The 23,571-nt window shown below is 48.3% G+C and overlaps 2 protein-coding genes across 9 annotated transcripts in view; one reads left to right on the top strand and one right to left on the bottom strand.

The window, feature by feature from the left end:
• CA12 (carbonic anhydrase 12) overlaps positions 1 to 23,571 on the bottom strand; it is a 52,871-nt gene that overhangs the window by 3,086 nt on the left and 26,214 nt on the right. For 2 of the 6 annotated variants that reach the window (XM_039220178.1, XM_039220193.1), the window contains exons 3-10: positions 17,415 to 17,594; positions 16,463 to 16,605; positions 13,327 to 13,422; positions 12,392 to 12,455; positions 12,050 to 12,207; positions 10,658 to 10,784; positions 8,695 to 8,764; positions 120 to 207 (exon numbers count right to left, since the gene is read on the bottom strand). In XM_039220178.1, coding sequence (XP_039076109.1) covers positions 120 to 207; positions 8,695 to 8,764; positions 10,658 to 10,784; positions 12,050 to 12,207; positions 12,392 to 12,455; positions 13,327 to 13,422; positions 16,463 to 16,605; positions 17,415 to 17,594 — 926 coding nt within the window. Of the gene's footprint in view, positions 1 to 119; positions 208 to 1,052; positions 1,086 to 8,694; positions 8,765 to 10,657; positions 10,785 to 12,049; positions 12,208 to 12,391; positions 12,456 to 13,326; positions 13,423 to 16,462; positions 16,606 to 17,414; positions 17,595 to 23,571 lie in introns of all 6 variants that reach the window. The other 4 variants (XM_039220172.1, XM_039220167.1, XM_039220201.1 and 1 more) reach the window with 2 other exon arrangements.
• The window catches only part of APH1B (aph-1 homolog B, gamma-secretase subunit), an 85,638-nt gene that overhangs the window by 56,341 nt on the left and 5,726 nt on the right, over positions 1 to 23,571 (top strand). The window contains exon 7 of one of the 3 annotated variants that reach the window (XM_039220226.1): positions 5,047 to 8,686. The exons of the other annotated variants lie outside the window; for them this stretch is intronic. The gene's annotated coding sequence lies outside the window, so the exon portion shown is untranslated. Of the gene's footprint in view, positions 1 to 5,046; positions 8,687 to 23,571 lie in introns of those variants that run through there. 3 annotated transcript variants of the gene reach the window in all.

The following is a 23,571-nucleotide window of genomic DNA, read 5'->3' as shown; positions in this document are numbered from 1 at the left end:
GCACTCGTAGGATAAGTCTTGGTACAGGTGATAGGGGCTCTTCATTCCGCAGGCCACCTTCCCAGACAGACCAATCCACATGGACATAGAAGGTTCATTTTGAACCCAAACCAGCTCACCTCTTCTTTCTTCTGAAAAGCCAAATGGACACTGCCAGGACAACACAGATGCCAAGAACGCCAGCCAGGGCCACTGAAAGGATGATGCCTGGTGAAGAGGCAATGAACACACATTACCTTCCTCCCATCCCCTGCATCTCACCCTGTGGCACACGGATGTGAAGTCATGTGGCAGCTGTGTAATCTGCCACAGGAAGGTGTAATTTCCCCACTTGTGTTCTCAGGTTCTGGTCTTTGGATCAGCAGAACTGGCTGGAGCACTTAGGGGGAGCCATTTGCAAGCTGTAGTGACTCATCAAGGTTCTCAAACTTGTACCAGGATCATCTGAAGAGCTTGTTTAAATGTAGACCTTTTTTGAGCCCAATCATCAGAGACTGATTCAGTGTGGAGTGGGGCCCAGAAATCTGCATTTTTACCAAACAGCTTTAGCTGATGCTGATGTACATGGTTCATGAGCCATACTTTGAGAAACCCTGAGCTACAGAATAAGAACTTTATCTTTGTTTGCTGGATTTAAGGCCCCTTGTGATATGTCTATCAGCTTTGCCCCCAAGCTCCATTGCACAGTCCTAAGCAGTCTAAGACAACCAGGGATCCATTGCCACGATCACCTAGCTAGTCACCCAACCTCCACACTGGGCTCAGGCATGTTTTTTTAGGCAATGGCTTCCCACCATGGCCAACAGCTCATTGAATGTACACATGCTATAGAGTGATTAGGTCTTTATCAGGGAAGCATTTGATTGGCAATTCATCTTTGAATCACACACAGAGTGACCTGAAGGTAGGACCCACAGCAAAGAGAGGACCAGGGGCCAGAGCAGCAGCACAGAGAAGCAGGGAGGATGGGCTAGAAGTGTCACAGGCCCGGATCATACCAAGAATCACAGAGGTCACCCAGCTGCAGCATGCAGGGCCAGCAGGCCACATACCCAGACTCAGTCCTGTGTAGGTAAGGTCTTGCACTTCAGAGGGGAGAGGAAAAGGGTAAAAATTAACCACGTCAAACCATGGTAGATCTGACCAGTGTTCTGAACATTTGGTTAGAAGTACAGGGCTGGGGGGCGCCTGGGTGGCTCAGTCAGTTGAGTGTCCGACTTCGGCTCAGGTCATGATCTTACCATTCGTGGGTTTGAGCCCCACATCGGGCTCTGTGCTGACAGCTAGGTCAGAGCCTGGAGCCTGCTTCGGATTCTGTGTCTCCCTCTCTCTCTGACCCTCCCCTGCTCATGCTGTCTCTCTCTCAGAAATAAAAGAAAGAAATTTAAAAAATTAAAAAAAAAAAAAGAACAGGGCTGATACAGACTTTCTGAGAGTATTCATTCTTGACTCCGGTGCCTAATGGCCTAGAGGGAATTGCCCACCTTGGGAATTTACACTGTGATGCTCCTTTCCAGTTTTTGTCCCAGCAGTTGTGTTGCTAGGGCAGGATTTCAGTTTTTAGTACAACACGGCTAGAGTGGAAGATGAGGAAGGATTAAGGTCGGAGCCGTTAGGAACAAACGGGCAGGCCGTTACCTTCCTGCTTGGGCACCTATGCCTCTTCATCTGGTGATTTTCTGACCTTAGCAGAAACTTCTAGCAAAAGTGTGTATGTGTCGTGTGGGTGCTGATTCGTCCAGTTCACACTGGAAGCCAGAGTTGTACTCAGAGTAGTGGCCACCCAGTGTGACACTCAGGAGCGCTTGTGCCCACAGAGCCCACTCTGAGACTCAGACCTTGGGAGAGCCCTGGCCAGTTGTGAGATGTCAGTAGAGGGCCAGGGACTCATACCTGGGGACACTTGACACCCTGGGGAACCAGACTTGAGACTGCAGGACGAGGGCTTTTTCGTTCACCCCCTTTTCCTGTTATGTGGCCAGAGTCTGGCTGATTCCCCCTGGAGCCCTCAGCCCTGAGTCTTTCCCCACTGTCCTCTTCCAGTCTCACATGGAGCCTGCAGCCCCCCTCATCCAAGGCTGGCCCCTAGGCATCTCTGGTCTGGCCTGCCCAGGTGGCCCCAGGCTGCTGTCAGAATAAGCAAAGCAGTTCTGGAGAGGAGCTGCCACAAAGTACAGGGTGGCCTGTTCTCTTGGCTCTTGCTAGCCATCAGCAGCAGCCCGTGGCCTCCCAAGAGGCAGAAAGAGAGCGCGGCTCCTGTGACCTGATTCCCTGATCCAGGTCCCTTCTTGTAACGTGAATACAAGGACCAGTCTGTGGCTTAGGGAGACACTCGGGATGCGAGTCTCTCCTGAGGAGAGGTTCCAGTGCCTGTATAGCATATGCTCTGTTCTCTGTACAGCCTCTGGCCCCTGCACACTGTAATATGGTATTTTGGTTTTTTTTTTTTAAGGTACCTAAAGGCAACCAAGGCCTCTAAGATCTTAAAAACAACCAGAACCAACACCCCCAACTTCATCATGGTTTCTTTTCCAAGCCTTTTTGGAAAAGATGTTCTTTGTTCCTAAAGCTCCAGATGTTTGTGGTACCAAACTAGTTCTCGCCACATAAGACCATTACTAGTAAGCCTAACCACTGGCTAAGCCGCCCAAACTGAGCGGTTTCTAGAGTTGTTGCTTTCACAGTCACCTCAAACATCCTGAGAGCCACAGGGGCCCCGGACAGCTAAGCAGCCCCACTCCAGGCTGTAGGAGGCGCCCCCAGGGAACTTAGGAGGCAGAGCCCCTTCTACAGAAGCAAGGCTGCCAGAGATGGGACTTTTCTCAAGAGCCCATGGCCCAAGTTGGTGCCTTATCTGGAGGGAGATCTGGCTGCCGTTGGCTGTATTAGGCTGTATAATTGTTTATAAACAACAGCCTAATTTATTTTATTTTTTATTTTTACAAATAGTTTATTGTCAAATTAGTTTCCACATAACACTCAGTGCTCATCCCCACAAGTGCCCTCGTCCATGCCCATCCCCCCTCCCCCCCACATCCATCAGTCCTCAGTTTTTGTCAGCATTCAAGAGTCTCTCATGGTTTGCCTCTCTCCCTTTCCCCCACCATTTCCGCCCTTCTTCTCCCCCTTGTTCCTCCGTCAAGTTCCTCCTAATCCTCCTATACGTGCATACATATGATATTTGTCCTTCTCTGCCTGACTTATTTCGCTCAGCATAACACCCTCAAGGTCCATCCATGTTGCTACACATGGCCAGATTTCATTGTTTCTCATTGCCATGGAGTATTCCATGGTATAGATAAACCACATCTTCTTGATCCATTCATCTGTTGATGGACACTTAGGCTCTTTCCATGTTTTAGCTATTGTGGAGAGTGCTGCTGTGAACATTGGGGTACACGTGCTCCTATGCCTCAGCATTTCAACAACAGCCTAATTTAATCCAGGGCTCTAACCAGGGTTCCTTGCTCCTGGATGACCAGTTGTGAGGGCCTCAGTCGCCTTTCTGTGGAAATAACGAAATGAGCAGGTCGCCACAAAGACCAGGAAAGCCCCAGAGACTGGGACAGATGCTTTTCAGCCAAGACTTTGATGCAACAAAAATAAAGCAGCTTGACTGAGCAAGTGAAGAGCATAAGCCACTATGGAAGAGGAATGGCAGTGAGGGGGTCACCTCACAAGAATTCTACTCCCAAGGGAGCCCAGGGCAGGAAGATGTTGGGATGCTGCGCCCTGCCAGTTGAACCAGCACCAAGCACCCAGGAAGTGGGACTTCTCTGCAGAGCCGGATGAAGTCCACAGGGCTTGGGGCCCCTTGAAGGGAGATGCTAAAGCATCCGCTAACTAATAGGAGAGGGAAAGGCACTTTTCCCGCTACTCTGGAGGCACAGAGATAGCTGTTGGGGCAACTGAAGAAGCAGAGCCCAGAGAGAGAAGCCAACACCTGCATCGAGCAGAGTGTGTGGGATGGTGTAGAGAATAGGGGACACAGATGATGGCGGGAGGGACACAGCCAGAGAAATTCATCTGCAGATTAAACAAAGAAATGGTTCCGGTTCTAAATGGAGACTAACACAGGCAGTTCCCACTGAAGAACAGTGAGATCGGAGAAACAGAGACAGGCTGTTGACAGGGATGGCCCACAAGAGCTACTGCATGAGAACACGATGAAGGGGCTTCTGAGCCACTTGGTTAAGAGGGTGCATGCCACACAGAGCTGCCTGCTCTCTGTAAAGTGCCCCGGCACCGGTCAGGGTGAGCAAAGATAGGGCGGTACAACACAGAGAGGGAAATCCCACAGATACAGAAGAATTCTGTTGTCACAGGCCTCCCGCAGGTACAATCCCGGAGGAGGCAGATAAGCTGGTTGCCGCAGGGGCACTGCTACCTGTTCTCGCTGGCTCAGGAGCTGCATCTTCCACTGGGATCTTGCTGGACCGAGGGATGCTGCTGCTTTAGTGCTTTGAGGTCTTCTGAAGCCTCAAGTGCAGACACAGAAAAGCCCAGCAAAAGGAACAAGCCCTTCATCCACACAGCTTGCAGTTCCTGGAACGACTCTAGCATTTTCGAGATCTATTTGCAATTCTGTTTATTCAAACAGAATTTTAAATAAAAAGGAATACGATCGTTCTCCTTTCAAAATATTATTTTAGGAGCGCCTGGGTGGCTCAGCTGATTGAGCATCCAACTCTTGATCTCGGCTCAGGTCGTGATCTCACGGTTTGTGAGTTAAAGCCCCACAGCAGGCTCTGCTCTGAGAGCTTGGGGCCTGCTTGGGATTCTCTCTCTCCCACTCTCTTGACCCCTCCCTCACTCACACTTGTTCTCTCTCTCAAAATAAATAAACATTAAAGAAATACTAATTTTGGTAGGTGACATCTTACATAGTTACATACATGTTTATACATATGTGTATGTATGTCTCTTTAGCAGTCTCCAGTCTTATAAAAGAGACAAGAAGAGCTTTGGTTTAGCAGGGATTGGTAGTTTAAATACATAAAATCCAGTTGGGGATGATAAAAGCTCTTATTATTATGCTTAATACAGGTCACAGAGTGAAGTAACTGAAATGCTAATCCTCTCTTTGGATGATGCTTTGGTAAGAACAGCAAGGAAGATGCCCTCCTTGACTACAGAACTGAACTCTCTTTGGAGGACGTATTTAACTGGGAGACTTTTCTTATTGACACCATGGGGCCCCAAAAAGAAATAATCTCTACAGATCTGCTAAAAAGATGCCACCAGATTACCTAATGGTGTTGGTTTTCTACAACCATGATAGGGACCGAGGGCTTTGCCCTCCAGGTTGCAGGATTGCAGGCCCCGGGCCAGGAAGCCACCACTGCTCTGTGTGGCTTAAATCCCAGGGTGGTAGGCGTGGGTTACAGTGGGAGCTGGGGGTTCAGTGCTCCCCACTCCCTTCAGTGGCCACACTCGGGCGGTCTCTGCTGAAGGAATGGTGGGTGGTGGCACCAGGGCCTCTTACTTTTTTCGGGCCAGAGCAACAGAACAAGCCTGACAGCATCCCTAGGTGACTCTCTCCTAGGACTTCAAATCTTGCGAGCTAAATTCTGATCTTTAAGGCTTCTTAAAACAAACGGATTGATTTGAATGCCTGTTGTCAAACTGAAAACAAAGCAAAAGACTTGAAACTAAAAGGTGACACCTGGCCAGGCTTCTGTTAAAATCATTCTGCAGAGAAGACCCTGGGGAGGGGAAGGGAAGGGAGATGGTTACATTCTTTCAATCTTGTAATGAGCTCCAGGCACAATGCCTGCCACAAAAGTGAGTCCCTGTCCTTAGGGTCTTGGAATGTGTGGATAATCTAGACGTGCTTGTTCTTTTTCTCTGTGGCAGTAAGTCATTATCCTGTGCTGTGCTCAGAACCATGACAGAGATGAACGGTTGTTCCAGCCGTACTGAAGGAGACTGTAAGTCACCTTCAGGGGAACAGGGAGGATTCCTGGCGTGATACTAGAGTTGGGTCTTGAAAGAATTTTCCAGGTGGAAAGCTGAGGGGCATCGCCGGCAATGGACCCTGTGTGCAAAAGTAAATCATGTGCACATGTTAAAGCAGTGCCCTGCTAAGGGAGACCCTGCGGGGCGTGGATGGATGCCAGGGGGAGAAATGCCTGAAAGATTGCTGCGGCAGCCTCACCAAGGGTGGGTCCAGCTTTCTGACTTCCCACCTGGTCTGCTCTGTGCCAGAGGCTTCTTTTTAAGGAGCAAGAGAACATCCACAGAAGGGTTTTTGTTCTCCATAGTGCTCAGCTTGGGGTGTGCTCAGGAAATGTAGTGTGTGGAATTGCACTAGAGGAAGGGACTAGGGACTTCTTAGCGCATTTGACAATTACTCCTGACTGTTCAGCCCCCTATATCCAGGGGGATTTGAAGGTGGGAACTCCTCTGGTCTTTCATTTGGATGTCTCAGTAGATTTGATGGTAGTTTCCATCTAACAATTTTTATTTAAAAATAGGAACTTTTAGAAACAAAAGGTCAGTAACCACAAAGCATACATTCTAGTCTCAAAAAGTAGATAATTAGCCATCTTAGCTTTGTAAGATTTTTTCCTCTTTTTAAAGGTTTTATAAAACTACCCAGGTCCCTCAGGGTCAAGCAGATTCTAATGGTGTGACTCCCCAGATTGAGCAGGGGTGAAAGCCCCACCCCTCTACTGTCCAGCGCTCTTGCCTACGAGTGCCTCAGCTGCTCCAGGCTCTTGCAGGGGGGACATGCGGTGCTCAGATGATTATAGAAACTCTTTGGCTTCCCCTTGTCCCTTAAGTGTCCCTGCCCCCTGGTATATTAAAAATAGGGCTAGATCACATTAGCATTTAGGTTTGATCCGGACCCAGTGTTGCTGTCCTTAGGTAGGAAGAAGTCAGTGTGAGGGAACTAAGAATCAGGCTCCTGTAAGTCTGCCCGTGCCATCTTTCTCCTTCCTCACAGAGGGCATCTGACTCCTGTGAGATCTGGTCTGGTCACAGGATGTTTCCCCCCCCCCCAACACTGGGGTCCCACCTGAAGAACAGTGACTCTTGTTTCCCCTCTTTAGTTCAAGTCCTCCATTTGTACCACTTGGAAGACGCACTTTCAAAAGAGCTTTAAAAAATTGCCTGACATGACTTTGACGTCTCCATAAAGAGTGGGCATTTTAACTAAAGGCAACAAGAAACACAACACACATGAGAGAAAAAAATGATATAAAAGCGAGGGAGAAAATGATAAGGAGTTTCTGAAGCAAGTTGCTGCCACAGAGGCATCTGGAGCCCTGATATAGGGTTTGTAGACTCCTCTTAAGGATGGATAGTTCTCACCCATCCACTTCTCTTGGCCTTGGAGAGTCCCAATTAGACTAAAAGCAGGTATATGCAAATTCTAAAGGAAGACGGGGAACAGGGCTTCTCTTGAGTTTGGTCATTTTACCTTACTAACCCAACAACCTTTCGGTTTCAGGGGTAGCCATCACCAGATTGAAAATGTCATGCTGCAATAGAATAAAGATCAGGGCATATGGTAGAAAACTCCAGAATCCTGTCATATGAGTTGGAAAAAAAAAAAAAAAACAGCATGGGCCTTGGAAAGTCCTCGTGTAATCCCTGGGCAGTGGTTCTCAATTTTGCCCCTCTTTCCCTGGAGACATTTTTGGCAGACACAAGTGGGGGGATGCTACAGGCATCAAGTGGGGATAGAGTAGTGCCATGCACTGGACAGCCCCCCGGTGAGCATTCTCCAGCCCAAAATGTCAATAGCACCAAGGTTAAGAAACCCTGCCCTAGGGCTAAATCATAGACTAACCCTCAAGGACAGATTACTACCTTTTAAGGACAGAAATTAAGTTCCTTATTCCTTTTCTAAGCACAGTTGAGGAAAAAGCATGGTCAATTTAAATGATTCAGTCCCAATTCCAATTTGGCTAAAACCTAGGAGCCTACTCTCAAAATCTGTGCACTTTCTCTCCTAGAGGATTTCCTTAACATTACTTTTCTCCTGGCACAATGTTCCAACTCCATAGTTCCTGTTAACTTGCAGAGAAAACTGAATAAATCAGACCCTAATTACAAGCATGCCTTAGTGAAAGTACAAATAAATGAGCACAATTGCTAAACGTTCACACTGACACACACTGACTGCCTAAACCTGAAACTGCACGTTATGGTCTGAGGCACCTCCAAGTTGGTAGGAGAGGGGCCTCATAAATGCAGGTACCCCTGGGGGGCGAGGTTTGGGGTTTCTTTCCTTTGGGGCTGCCTTCCCCATTGTTCCTTGGGAAACAGCCCCATTAGTTGCCTGTGTCTTTGATAAGTGGGAGGGGACAGTTCTAGCCAAGTTTCTATAATCAGCCTCTAAATGAACAGGTTTGCCTTGGACTGCCACGGTTTCTCACTCCAGGGGGAGAGCTGGGCCCAGCCTGGGCTCTTAGAGCAACAGTTCTGGGTGAGCCATGCAAGATGGGCAGTGGCAAAGCTGCATTTGGGCTTTGATCTTGATGTCCTAAGCTTGGAGTCGGTCTCCAGGCTTCAGCCTAGAGGCCCCTCCAGCTCCCCAGCCAGGCTGGGAAAGTCTGCTGAAGTGCTCTGCTGCAAGCATGCCTGCACTGCCCGCGCTGTGAGAGCCAACTTAGACCCAAGCTGGTCTAAGAAGATGGCTAATTATTCCCAGTGCCACAGTCCATTGTTACAAGTGGAGGTTACTTTGGGATGTCAGACTCAAGTTCCTGCATGGTTTCTTCTGATCCTCTGTTACTGCCCTCAAACACTGTCCCTGCAACGTAAAGTCAGGATGAGCAGTTGTTAGTGTCCACTTCGAATCATATAACGTGTTAGCATTGAAAGGACGTTAGCTCACCTAGTCCAACCTGTCGTTTTATGGCTAAGGAACCAAGGCCAAAGAAGGGACATGATTTGCTTACATCATACAGCACAAACTGAGGCCTTGAACCTAGGTCTTCTGACCGTATCCCCTGTTACTTTACATAGACTACTCTAGAGAAGAGCTCTGATTATTATCCTTGAATCACAAACAAAATATACCTTATCTATGTGAGCCAAGTCTCTTATCTCTAGGTAGAGTTGTGGTTTTTTTGGGGTTTTTTTTTTTTTTTGTATTTTATTTTATTGAAGAGTTGAAGTATTTTCCATTTAACCATTGACTACTACATACTCCATTTAGAGGAATGGAAAAAGAGAAGTTTATATCCAAACTAGATCACAAAGGGATGAGTCTGTACATTTGAGGCATTTCCTAGAAAAAAAGTTGACAGTCATCATCATATACACTGTCTGTGTTTAAGAAGGGCCATTGTTCACAGATTCAGTTTTCAGACCAGAAAACTGAGAAAAAGAGGGAAATTACCTTAACTGGTGGCATGTGGCAAGGAGAGCCCAAAAGATAAATTCCCGGGCAAGTCTTGATTAAGTAATCAACAGAAAGACATAATTCTGACCATATGTATGAGTCAGTTCAGAAGGGCATGTTTCTAAAGCTTTCTGGCAAGGGCCCTGAAATACGATCTTCCTATGTTTAAGCTTAGTCAATGATTGTTATAATCTCACACAATAACGAAGGAACAAGAAGAAGGTACACAAAGTGAGACAAGGAGAACGGATTCTTGGACAAGTGGGTTAATGGCGTCATCTTTAGATGTGAACACCTGGCCCAGTTCAGTCACAAGTGACACAAGGAGGTGAAGTGGAACTTGCACAGACCTACCTGCTTCTGACCATGGGATTCCCACGTTGGGAGTGGCCCAAGAATCTACAGTGAGAAGGTGTACTTGGAGGTTTGAAGAAGAATATGGACCCCCAGGGTGCTCCCTTACCTGTTTCCCTGAACCCCCAGCTTCCAACAGTATTGACATGGGTATTGAACAAATAAAGATGTTAAGTGTCCCTTGTGGGAGTTAAGGTTACCGATTTAAGAGGAAGAACTGAGCTTTCCTAGCATTAGGAATAAACCAAACTATTCAGCTTCATTCAGTATAGCTCTTGTGTGCCTGTGCTTGTGCAAGCTTAAGATGAGACAAAAAGGTAGTGAATGCAGACGCTTTCTTGCCTGATGGGTCCCGCTACATCACATTAGACCACGAGCTGCTATGGCCACAAATGTGGATGATTCCCACTCTGAAAGATTACGAAGGGGTATCCCTGGATGTTGGTGATGCTGATGGTGCTATGAATCACCTAGCAAGGCTGAAGATGGGCCTTGATGCCAAGAAAGCCTAGGGTAAGAACTTAGGAGTTTGTCTCGTGAAAACAGTCCTACCATGTGTCTTAGGAGACATAGTTCTCTGACGGAGAGGATGCCAGAACATCCTCTCTTCCCCATCTGTGAGAGACTCCCAGACTTACAGAGGCCTCTGATCCAAGCACCTAGAGGCCCTGGCTAGTGCTTCTGACAGGGAAGCACTCAGGGATGAGTGCTTTGATGATGAGCACACAGAGGCTCAGGGAAGTCAAGAGCAGTGGAGGGAGACTTCAGTAAACCCCCACACTGTAGCTTCTCACATACCCCGGTTCCCTTGGCAGCCAGAGTGCTCTTAACAACCACCTCCTAAGAGTACTGGTGACAAAGTCCGAGGGCAGGGCACGCAACTTCAAATAAAATGGGTGTCCCAGCACCATGCTCCCCCCATCCCCCCACACCACATCTTCTCACCTTGTCGGAAAGAGATATACACCAGCCTCTCATCAAAGTTCTGGACCCGCCGGAAGTTGTTGACCATCTCTCTCGGGGATGGGTCATCCAGATGTGTGCAGTACAGAGCAGTCTCCAAGGCCAGCAGCTGCAAGGCAGAAATACACCCCATGGGCAGAGTGATGCTCCCTTGCCTGACCTCAGCAGGGAAGAGATCTCTGGGGCTTGGCAGAAGGGATGTGAGAAAGCAGTGGGAAAGCCAGAGAAACATTCCCCCTCCCTAGCCGGTGTCTGGTTGACTGGACACCAGGGGACCTGGTCTGTCACCACCTCCCACGTCTTGGGGGGAGGTGAAGGCTCTCAGCTCCTGGGTGCTGGAGGGGCTCCTTAGCCTTTCACGGAGACAGCGTTCCCCTCACAGGCCTGATTTGCAACCCGCCTCTAAATCAAAGGGGCCTGGTGCTTATTCTGGTGGTCTCGTCACAAGAAGCAAAAAGAGGGAGCCAAGAGTTTCACAGTTCCTCTGACCACTGGCTCCATGGAAGGAATTTTCATACACCCACAAAGATTATATAATCTGTTTCCAGGGCAGCTTCTAGGTTACTGCCTCCCTGAACATTTCATCTCTTGATTCATCACATCTCTTTTCCTGTCCGCCTACCTGCTGCCATTTATCTACATTACTCAGATCAGTAGCTCATAGTAAAAAGAACAACCAACAGTGAGGGCCTTACTGGACTCAGGAAGAGGGGTTGGGGGGTGGGAGAGGGCACTGCCCCTGGCCCTGTCTCCTGGACAGCCAGTTTTTTTCTTGATGAATTTCATCTGTGGAGTAGGGGGATGGGCAGCGACCAGGAACCCCTATCTGACACTGGGGCTTGTCTCCAACCAGTGGGCGATCCCACAAGCTCCCTCAACTGTCTCTCCCTCACTTTCATCACCTATAAGACAAGAGGGTTGGAAATGATTGCTGTGGCTTCTGTCCCCCAGTTTTGCACTAGACTTTGAGCTTAAGAGCAGAGACCATGGCCTACTCAATGCTGCAGTCCCAGTGCTCTGGTTTGTTAAACCATCTAACCTGGTTCTGTCTTTATTCTGCCCTGTAAAGGAACCTTGTTCTCCCCCACCACGGAGGCAGACACCATCCAGCCACTGAGGGATATATTAGGAAATGCAGCCTAACAACTCGTATGGAACTGTGGAGATGGGTTTGTTTTTCAGGCTTGACTTGATAACTCCAGTCTTGAAGCTCAGCCTGTAATTTCTGCAGCGCTTCCGGGAACTGTGATATTTGGAGAGGTTTCGCATAGCTGTCAGTGCGGCTCTAAGTGAGGTAATCAAGTTGTCATGATATGGGTGATGGTAGAGACCGAGGTGCCACATGGCCTCTGAGTCAGAGGATACGACAGATACCTGCTCCTGGGAGATTTGCACAGGGTTCCGGAAGACTGTCCAGAGCACTGTGGGGTGGCAAGGAGGCGTGGTCAGGGACCCTTTATAGCGGTAGTATTCTTCAGGCCTCTCAGGAAGCAGCTCTTCAATGCTGAAACCTGGAATGAGCACCTCTTGGCCTGGAGAGACATGTTGGGGAAATGGTGTCAGCCTTTCCCCCATGGCAGGCGTGCTGTTGGGCATGTGACTGAGCCTAGAAATGTGGACAGCACCTGCCCCCTGCATTCACTTTTCTTTGGGTCACATGGGAGTGACTATATATCCTTCTCTCTAAGGGTAAATAAGCATCCGAGGACCCCTTACCTTTGTATTTTACATCTTGAAGGTGCCTGAAGATCTTGTCATAAGATGGATTGAAGGAGCCCATCTGCAACAGAGAGGGCCATGTTGAACTAGGACAGAATTCCATGTGCTGAGCCTGGCTTGACAGTTGCTAATGGAAGGGCTCGACTAAAGGTATATAGTCACCACTGCCTAGGTCCTCCCTGAAGGATGTGCTTTACTAGGAAAATTTTGAAGAATCACTAGCCTGTTAGGGAGTTAAGGTGATGGTCCTGTCCTCTTGCATCTCGGGATGCAAGGCACTGAGGCCTTAAGGCACTGGGGCTTGAGTGCTGCAGGGCAAGGAACATAGCTTGTCCTCCTGGTGATCAGGCTGTGGGTCTGAAAGCCACAACTAAGATGTTTTCTAACCAGAACTCGAGCTTTAGTACATACGAGCCAAGTCAGGAAAGCAAGTGTGTTGAAAAACAAAGTACTTATCATGTTAGGGAAAAACATGTGAGCGAATCAGAAAACATTCCCATTTTGGGGATTAAGGAAAGAACTCAATCTAGGGTCCATATAAAGACTGCAACATGGATGTTAAGAGTTGTGTAAAGGATTTGGCACCTGATGAGGCAGCACCGAATGATCCTCGCCTCCCAACCCCATACACACAGGGCCTACCCAGCTGGACAATTCCAAGCTTTATGCAATAGGACTAGGAACTAGGCTTCATTTTCTCCAGTGTTCCAAAGGAAAGGCCCATTTCTGCTGCCCAGCTACACAAAGCACTGCCTCTAGGCCAAAAGACAGGGTCCACTGGGTGGGAATACCTTCGGCTCTAGAGGCAAGACCCAGCCAAAATGAGAGTGACCCATACACATCCAACAGACAGGTAATTCAGGGCCCAAATGCCAAGTGTGATATCATCCTGGCTTCAAATTTCGTGTAAAACTCCTTTAAACATCTCTTACCTCTATGAGAACAGCCAGGACGGCGAGGCCTTCTGACTTATTACTGGCGGTGCTGGCGTTGGGGTACAGGTCCGAGTTATAGTGGACGATATGCAGCTGCAGTGGAAGGAAAGCTGCTCACCAGGGGACGGGCGACTCAGGGGAACCTTTTGCTTTTGCAGGGGACTCAGATCCAGTGGGGAGGACAAAAGCCCCTCTGCACCTGCCCCAGGTAGATTAGGCCTCTCAGACCCTTTCCTTCATGGCCTCCCCAGTTTGCCCTTTTTCCTCCAGTCCTCTAGACTAAAACCCCTGACAGGACAGACTGTCCATCTTATTTATTCACCATATCAGTGTCTGATATGGTGCTTAGAAAGTACCAGGTATATAATAGAGGAGGGAAGGAGGGACAGAAGCATCGAAGGAAGGGAGGGAGAGAGGGAGGGCGTTTATACTAGCCATGAAAAAGCTTGGGTACTTTGGAGCATTTCTCTCTTCTGATTTTTTTCTACTTATTCTGGAGCCTAGAGAAAAATGGCCTCATGTAGCTTGCACAGTCTCAACCTGGCCACTCTGCACTTGATCTGGAAGTAGTAAGGGCTGAGGCAAGAAACCTCCAGTGGTAACTTAATCATAATTGCATCCAGAGTAGGACACATATTTATCCCTCAGGTGGAAAAAGGAAATCACATCATGGCTTTTATACAGGTTTAATCAGCCATATTTTAAGAGACCAAAAAAAAAACAATAATGTTACTCTACTGAATATAGATTCTTACCATTTACAAAAAAATTCTAAGCTCATGTTTTCAAAGCAGGAATTACTTGTCATTATTAACGTGAGGAAAAGGCAACGTTCTGAGAAATCTTGGATTTAAAAAGTCTAGGTAACTGGGGCACCTGGGTGGCTCAGTCAGTTAAGCGTCCGATTTGATTTTGGCTAAGGTCTCATGGTTGTGAGATCGAGCCTCGAGTCTAGCTCTATACTGAGCGAGGAGCCTGCTGGAGCTTCTTTCTCCCCCTCCCTCTGCCCATCCCCCCTCCCAACCTTGCACACGCACATGCTCTTTCTCTCCAAAAAAAAAAAAATGTCGGGGCGCCTGGGTGGCTCAGTCGGTTGAGCGTCTGACTTCGGCTCAGGTCATGATCTTATGGTTCGTGGGTTCAAGCCCCACGTTGGACTCTGTGCTGACAGGTAGCTCAGAGCCGGAACCTGCTTCAGATTCTGTATCTCCCTCTCTCTCTGACCCTTCCCTGCTTATGCTTGCTCTCTCTCTCTCTCTCTCTTTCTCAGAAATAAAACATTAAAAATGTTTTTAAAAATGTCTAGGTAAGCATTAAGATATTGTTATGGCAAATTCTTACAATGTTGAACCTAATTTTTAATCCAAAATGTGATGTCCCTTGTTCTCCAAAAAGCTCTCTTAGTAGAGAGGTCTGTCTATGTGATATAGGCTTTTTGGTTGATTCTTTGCCTCTTGAGACTGTGACACATTGAGATTTTCTCCTTTCTTTTTCTTCGTATCTTTTTTCATCTTACATGGTTGTAAGCAGAATTCAAGCAGATTTTATTGACTACAACTTAATGTTCCCCACATTTCAAGTGACCCTTTCTAATTTTTAAAAGTTACACGACATTATTTCTTTTTTCAAGCAGCCCTCCCTGTGAAGGATGTAACCTGCCGTACTGCCCCACCGTGTTAGCTTGGCATGGCCTTGAGAGACGGAGAATTCCTTGTGGCTAAAACCCTGCAGGTCCTAGATCCTTAGTTCTTTTTACAGCTGCCCTTTGAGTGTGTGGTCTGCTTCAGCACTTTTCTTACTGTGTTCAGATTAAACTGAGAGGAGGTGAAGACTAATAACAGATGGAACAGAATTCCCCGCTGAGAATATGAAGAGAGTCTTTCTATAGGACTCAATCCAGAAGAACTGCTGCACTTTCAAGGACCCTCTGCAGAGAATCTGCCACTTTCGGGTCACCTTAGTGTATTTCTCTATTAGAGACATTTACGGCCCATTTTCACCAGGCTCTTGGTGATGATGAGGCTTAATAACAGAAAATATAATAACTAGAAATATATTTCATGCCCACATTCTCCCAACCTATACCTTAACTCCTTCTTTATTCCCCATGGGTAAGTAGAAGCCTCCACGTTGCAATTAGCCTGAAAGAAATTGCAGTCCTGGAGGTTCAGAAATGGGCCTGGTTTGAAATACGTGCATCTCTGAGAGTGCTGTCCTATTGGGCCAGAATTATAGCTGCGCCACACTAGTAACTCCACCTGTAATTAGCCTGAGACATTAAGCAGTTCAGCAGTTAAGAACAGAGGAGAATGGTCATGTCATTATTTACCGTGGGCTCCACTGGCTGATCAGTAGCATTTCTCTCCTTGTATTTATTGCCCTGTAAACATGCAGAACCACACCCGAAGTTCCACCCTCTGGGAGCTCTGAAATGGAGCATCTCAAGCACCCCCACTGTACCCCCTGCACACCTATCGTGCAGGAACAAATGCTTCACTCCTGATTTCTTTTGGTGTTTTGGGCTAGTGCCTCTGAGTGACATAACGATGCTGTGCCGACATCCCACACGATCCTCATTGACTCTCTCATTGCCGTGATGTCCCATGAATTATAATGCTAGTCTTCCCCTGGCTTGTGGCCATGGGTCCCAAGGTTCCAAGCACAACCCATGCCCAGGGAAAGGAAAGCTGGGGTGGGAAAGGCCTATGCAAACAGCATGGCTTGTGAAGAAAGACTGAGAAGTTTGGGGAAGCAGTCAGCCCAGTAGGATTCAACAGTGGGATATGATACGTCAGCCAGACAAGCTGGTGGGATCTTGATCTCTGCACGCAGAAGGCGATGCCAACAAAAGGGGCATGTGCGTCCCACTGTGCCACCCTGGGAGCGTTGCCTTCTGAGCGGCCCCACTCAGTAAAGACAGAGACAAATTCCACAAGGCTAGGAGGAAGGGGACCAGGACACCGCAGAAGAGCCGCGGGGTGACTGGAGTGGTTCTGCCTTCCTGGGAGTGGGTGTGTAGAGCCTGAAGGCAGCCCTTGCTTGGGCTCTGATCTTATCTGCACACCAGCAAGGTGGAAGAGTGCCAGACCACCCACCGCCAGGCAGCCTCTGCCGGCCCGCCCGCCTCACTCACCTCCGCGGCAAAGTGCTTCCCACCGACGGTGTGCTCGGAGCCGTGAGGGTCATTCTGGTTCCCCCAGTGCAGGTGCAGCTGCGCGGCACTGTAGCGGGACCGGAGGCCCTGGATGTGCATGTCCGGGGGCAGGTTCAGCCTCACTGTGGAGAGTGGAGCCTTCAGAGCCCTGGCCAGCTGAGCACTGCCTGAGAGCAGTTAGGGAAGCAACCCCGGCCCGGAGCCCAGGCAGGGGGCAGGTGGATGCAGCGAGTGGAGACACAGACTGAGGCTCAGAAGCCTGGTCTCTTCTCCTGAGAATGTCCCCGTTTCCCTAAAGCAATTCTACGGGCACCAGCACCTTCTAGGCTCCCCTGGAAAAAGGATGGCAAGAGCACTAATTCTAGATGGGTGGATGTTGTTTTACATATCCATGTATTACACACCCAGCTATCAAGATAGAACCTTTAATGAAGTATCCTCCAAGCTCTCTAGAATAATATAACAGCAACGATAATAATTGCCATTTATGAAGCATCTGTTGAGTTCCAGATCCCTAGTCTTTTTGCAGTATTCATCAATATGCCCATTTTCCACACGAAAGCTAGAGGAGGGTAATATTCTTACCCAGAGTCTTATGACTTGTAAGTAGTCAAGCCAGGATTCAAATCCAGGTTTGGCTGACTCCAAACCTGGGCACCCCCACAGTGAGTTTCATGGCTCCTGGAGGGTTTGGACCAAGGAGCCCAAGGGCTCAAGCCTGTCCCCATCCCCCCTGCCACTTCCCAAGAGATGTGCTTCTGAGAGGCGCTGCCCTGGGAGAACGACCTCCAGCATCTCCTGAATGAGTGGTCCAGGCCTCCTTCAAGCCCCGCCCCCCACCATCCCTTCTCCCCCCTGCCAGGTACAAGGAGCCAAGGAGCTGAGGGGAGCTAAGACATCCCCTTGCAGGCCTCAGAGGCCTCTCTCTCACCTGAATGGCCATCGTTGGTCAGGAGAAACTGCTCATCGGCAGAAACATTGTAGCCTTGGAACCCAAGGGGCACAAGGCTGGCATCGTACTGGAGGATGTCACTGTGCAGGTCTATTGGGGACTGCAGCACGCCCCCACATGATGGGTACTTCTTGGACCAGCTCTTCTCCCCATCAGGACCTGGCAGGGGAGATTCAGGCCCCAAATTTAGTCAGTCTTCCTTAAAAGTTTTTCCTCACTTTCTAATTCTGTGTCTAAGACAATTACTCCTTTTCTCCTCTTAATCTTCAGAGGTGTATTCTTCAAGGCCTAGAAATCTCAGCCTCCTGCCCACTTCTCCTTAAAGCGATATGGGGAAAGAAGGCCCAGAGCAGCCCCGTGCCAAGAACTTGGGCCCGCCAAGCTCAGTTTTCAGTTTACATTGTTCATATTTTGGCACAATGCACATCCTTTCCATGTGAGGACCTGTTTACATGCATCAATTTAGCATCTGTTTATGGGGCACCTATTATAGAAGGGATTATTCAGGGTCTTGGGGCCACCGGGTTGAACACAACCGTAGGGCCCCTGCCTGCCCAAGCTGGCATCCTCTGGGATGCTCCAGGCTGGAAAAATTGCTGTCTTACTGACCACAGCTCCAGGGAGGTCTTCAGGGCTCGTGGATTTACAGATACGATCTTCCTGATAGGAAACCCTTGAGGACATCGACTCTTGATAGCCACATCCAGAGCAAGTATAAAACCCCATCTGATAGAGATGCTTGAAAAATTCCACTTAATTATGGGCCTGGGATCACAGAGCTAAGTGCCAAGTTTGCCCTGGGAGAGTGTGACAACACTACAAACGAATGACAAACGATCATTGAGGAGGAAGAGACTTAAAAAATAAATCCTCCAGGCCTCAGGCTTCTTGCTAACTACCAGGTGATTGTCCTTCCTCTGGAAATGGAAGTAAACACTCCAATCCCATGTTCAGATAAACTTTCTTACTCCCACAGGGAAAAATCTTTAAAGAATGTGAAGCTGTGTTTAAAAGATTATCTCCTGTGGTAATTAAATGGATTTTCAGGCTGAGGTTTCTCCAGAAAAGCAAATAATTGGCATGTCATGGCTCGTTAGGGTAGAACCATAGTGCTCCGTGGGCTCTGTCTGAGTTGGGGACCATGCTTTGCCATCTGGGGTCCATTCATCAGTATTTGGGCACCAAGAATGATGTTAACTGGAGCAGCAGGAAAAGGAACTCCACTTCCAGGAAGCCTTCCATAGACAGCAGAATCATTTCACAAGAGTATAAGTGTGTATCCTGGTTCCGTACCCCTTATTCTGTAACTAGGGGACTTCATCTGAGAGTAAGGAGAATCTAAAGGAAAGCTTGGTGTCCATAATGCTATGAGGAATTGATCCGAGGTCTGGACACATGCGGTGGAACCCTGCTAATTTTTCAGACTGTCAACCTTTGGATATACCTTTGGGGAAATGTTAGGCCTCGAAGGGATTTCACCATCTCCTGTCCAACTTTTCAAAAGACACCAGTGTTCCTACTTGCACAAGCCAGTCGGAGTCTTCACTGCGATATATTTTAATTTCTCAGACCTCAGAGCCCTGGACTCAAAGCCACTCACACCAAGATGGCAGAGAGGAGAGGGAGGCCAGAGGACACCAAAGCTGTCACTCCATGGGGCAAACTGGAGTAAACGTTAGACCGTTACTCAGCGGAGCACAAATACAAATTCCTCAGGGACAGTAGGAGGCAGAGATGAAGCAATCATGAGGACCCTTCCAAACCCTCGGGTCAGAGAGAGGTACAGCTACCGGGTGGCAAGCCTTCTAGACTGAGGCCGCCAGCCTTTTCTCTGCCCACATCATCTGGAGCCGCAGCCAGCGTGGCAGAAGCTGCCAGCCAGGCACGAATGGAAAAACTCAGGGAATAAAGAGGTGTAGCAGTGAGACGATTTCTCCTTGTACGCATGACTAACGGGAACTGGGTCAGAAGGACTTTCTCTTCCCAGAGTGGAGGTTCCCAAAGGTGTCATGAAGAGGGCATGCTAGTGATAACTAAGCTAGGAGCTCCTAGGGGACACGGACATCTCATTTTCATCTCCGTGAACTCACACTCTGATTAGGGTCACGTGCGTAACAGGCATTTAGTATAAACAGCTTCCCAAAGAATAAGACCCCAAAGAACAGAGAGCTTGGGAAAAGGTTATCAGGAGGAACTTGTCTTTTTCATTGCGCCCTAAATACTCTTTGTTGGAAGTTACACTGAATTAGGTATTTGAGGGCAGGAAAGCTTAGGGATATAAAAGGCAACAGAGTCAGTGTTGGCAAAACCTTCTGAGGAAAGAAAAGCAACTACATGGGACCAGAAGAGTCCAGAAAACAAGATTTCAGCCACAGCTGTCCCAGCGCCTCTGTGAGTGACCTTGAGCAAGTCACATGCGCTGCCTGAGCCTCCTTTACCCTCGTACAAATGAGAGGATTGAATGCTGCATTCTCGAAGTTCCACTCTGGCTCTCAGCTCCAAGACCGATTAAGATTACTAGGACTAAGCGCCTCCACCCTCGGAGTCAGGCAGGTTTGATCAAGTTGGAGAGAGTTGCTCATGCCAAGGCAGCTCCCGGGCATGTGACAAGGTGCCTGTGGGAAGCGGCTGTGAGGCTGCAGGCAGGTGGCTGCTGCTCTGAGGTATGGCTGGAAAGCCTTCTGCATCGGGAACCTGCCACAGGTCAGGCTGCCGTCCACAGGGGGCCTCATCTTTGAGCACCAGTCACAGGCGCTTTTAGGGGCAACAGGGTCTAGTAGAAAAGCCTACTCCTCCTGCTTTATTATTATTTTTAGTAGCTTTGCTTCTTACCACTCTAAACTCTATAGGATCAGCAAGGCAAGAATTGCCCCATTATACAGATGAAGAATTGACATTAAATGATTTGCCCTAAATTAGACTCTGGCTCAGTTAACAGCTACGTTGCCTGGGTCCCAGGACCTCTGTGCCCTTCTGTTTTAGTATGTGTCCAGGAGAATTTGTGCATTCCTGTTTCCTCCCTCTCCTGTGCTCGCCATGCAGGTAAGGGCCATGTCATGTTCATCCCTGCCTTTTCCGTAATCCCTGGCACCAAGCAGGCCCTCACTTGTTTACTGAGCTGGATTCTGATGCTAATTTTGTGCTTGTTCCTCTCCAGGGAAGCATGCACCTATACTAATCCCTAGCTTCCCTATTACCCCGTATAATTTTTTTTTTTCCCATTAGAAAGAAAAGAAAAAAATTATGTCCTTTGCTCAGGTTCCAAATTTACCCTCCTAGCTTCCTAGTTTACCTGCCTGAAGGTTTGTTCTGTTTGGGGGCCACTTGTTTCGCTGAGAACAAAATCTGGTTGCTGCCCTGTAGCCTGGGAGATGGCGTGCCAAGTACGGGGCTTCACCGCAGTTCCCCTCCACCAGCATGTGATGGCCAGTGCCCCCTTCTTGCATGTCTGGGGACGTTGGCAGAGCAGCCTCCCATCTTTGGGGCTTGTGGGTGAGAGAGGTGTGAGGTGCTGTGTGAGTGGGCACCAGGGCGGCTGGGAGCATCGTCAGTAGACCCCTCTCTGCCCCCCACCCCTCGCCTCTGCCTGGGCAATGTGTGACTCATTGCAGAAGCAACACGGGCTTTTTACAGGCAGCTACAGCCCAGGCTGTGGCTTTTCAACTTGGCTACAACTTTCACACTCATGCCAAGTGCTCTGGTGCCAGAAAACCTCTCTTGGGACTGACTCTTCCAAATGAAGCATTTATTTCAAACTATCACAAAAATACCACTTTTCTCATCTGAGTTTTGACTTTGCCTTTTCAGTTAGTTGGTTTCCTCACATGATCCTGATAAAGGAGATCATGTGTATCTCCCAGTTTGTTTTTCCAAATAAAGTCAAGGCATTATTTCTTTCAAGTTCATGTTTTTCTGCTATAGGCAAAACAGAAGTAGACCAAATTTCTGTTTTGAAATGTGACAAGAGATTAACATGATACAGCTCAAAATGCCTCTTGTGATCTCTGAGGGGGAATTAGGAAGCCCAGGGTATAAGACTTGATACCCAAGGACCAGAATTCTTTTTTCATGGAGAATTTCAAATATATACAACAGGGGAGAGGAGAGCACAAGGAACCTCCGTGTCCCCCAGGTGACAACTAACAATTTGCAGAAACAAATCAGCTTCAGCTATATCACACCCACTCCTCCCATCCCTGGATAATTTTATATCAAATCCAAATGTATTTCGTCTGTACATATTTCAGCATCTGTCACTAAAACACAAGGACTCAAAACCACAATACCATTCCCACACTTCCAAAGTGAACAGTTCCTTAATGTTATCAAATCTAGTCAGAATTCAGTTTTCCAGTTATCTCATAACTGTTTAATGGTTCAACTGTAAGCCTCAGGACTGAAGTACAGTCCACAAACTGCAGTTAGTCGACGTGTTATGGCCTGGATCTCAATGTGATGGTGTGATGCCTCATCGGACAACAACCGGCCCCACCCTTCCAAGGCTCCAGATCTCAGAGCCAAGCTGGCCCTGTCCATCTTGTGCCCTCAGTTGGTCATGGAATCAAACAGAAACTGTTACCAACATGGCCTCCACCACCCTGGGGTAGGCCCTCATCATGTCACACCGTAAAGGCTTCCTGCAGAGGCCCCTGCCTCAGCCTCTCCTGTTAGCTGCCAGCCTCCTTTCTCCTGTAACCGAGTTTAGCCCTGCCTCTGTGGCGCTGCCCCCCACCCCCACTTCTCCAGAGCACGCCTGCCCCACCCAACAGAACGGAGCAGAGCCGTAGCCATCTTTCAAGGCCTGAAGCACCTCAGCCTATAGAGGTCTTCGGTGGCCCTCATACCCTCCCCCGTCAGCCCCCACGGTCAGGCCGGCTTCCCCATCCTCAGAACAGGCTATGAACTCAACCTTCACAAATGTACTTATGCTAAAAAAGTGTGCTTAAAATGTCTTCTTTCCATGGGGCGCCTGGGTGGCTTAGTCGGTTAAGCGTCCGACTTTCGCTTAGGTCTTGATCTTGCGGTTTGTGGGTTCGAGCCCCGCGTCGGGCTCTGTGCTGACTGCCTGCTCTGAGCCTGGAGCCTGTTTCAGTCTGTTACTCCCTCTCTCTCTCTGGCCCTCCCCTGCTCACGCTGTCTCTCTCTCTCTCTCCTAGAAATAAATAAAACATTAAAAAATTTTAAAAAATAAAATAAAATAAAATAAAATGTCTTCTTTCCTCTTTGCCTTTCCAAATCTTGTTCACTCTTCCAAGTCCAGTTCAAGTCCTACCAAAACTACTCCAGTGCTTTCTCGCTGCCTCAGACTCCTTGGCCAGCCTGCTGGGCGCTCACACGGTGGTACAGTGATGTGAATGCTCATCTAAGTCTCATGTGTGACTAGTTCCTGAACCTGCTCCAGACTAGAACTCTGTCTACAAATTTCACAGTCCTTCTGAAGACAGAGCTTTCTGTCACATCCCTCCCCCATGTCTGCCATGCAGCACTTACTAAACACTTAATAAATTGATCTGGGGGATTTCTTAAGCTCATTTCAGAAATCTAGCCATAAAGCGTTGAGAGAAGACCCTGTGTGTGTGTGTGTGTGTGCGCGCGCGCACGGACACGTGCATGGTTATAGGAAGATGAGGATAGCAAGAAGGGTTTTGTTCTTAATGGACAGACTTCAGCGTACTTCCATCCGAAGGGAAAGGGGAGTAGGAAAGGAGTATTGGATCTAGGAGGAAGAGGAACTTATGGATGGATTGTGGCTCTGAGGAGACAGTGAGTTGGGGAGGGTCCAGCCAGCAGAGGTTCAAATTAACTCTGGGCTGAAGGAGGCACTCGGTACATGTTCAGCAGATGGATCGGAGCTGAACACTGAAGCCTGACTGGTAATGAAACCCACAGAGTGAAAACCCAGTCAGAAATCCGGGAGCTCAGTGGGCCCACAAAGCTGATCAGAGGGATCTGCTGTGGGAAGACAAACTGTTTCTCCACATTCTGCAGTGTTTGCAACCAAAGTGCACCAATGAGCCCAAACAAGTCAATGTGATTTTTTTAAATGAACTTATATTTGGATATTTTCTTAATACATCTTGTGTCTTGTTTTAAAATGTAGTTACAGAAAACTTCAAAGCAGGTACAAAGTTTTACC

The sequence above is a fragment of the Hyaena hyaena genome, unplaced genomic scaffold (genome assembly GCF_003009895.1).
Source record: "Hyaena hyaena isolate Hyena2069 unplaced genomic scaffold, ASM300989v1 scaffold_15, whole genome shotgun sequence".
In the NCBI taxonomy this organism is placed as follows: Eukaryota; Metazoa; Chordata; class Mammalia; order Carnivora; family Hyaenidae; genus Hyaena; species Hyaena hyaena.
The sequence above is the reverse complement of the archived record's forward strand: the minus strand, read 5'-3'. Positions and strand labels throughout refer to the sequence as shown.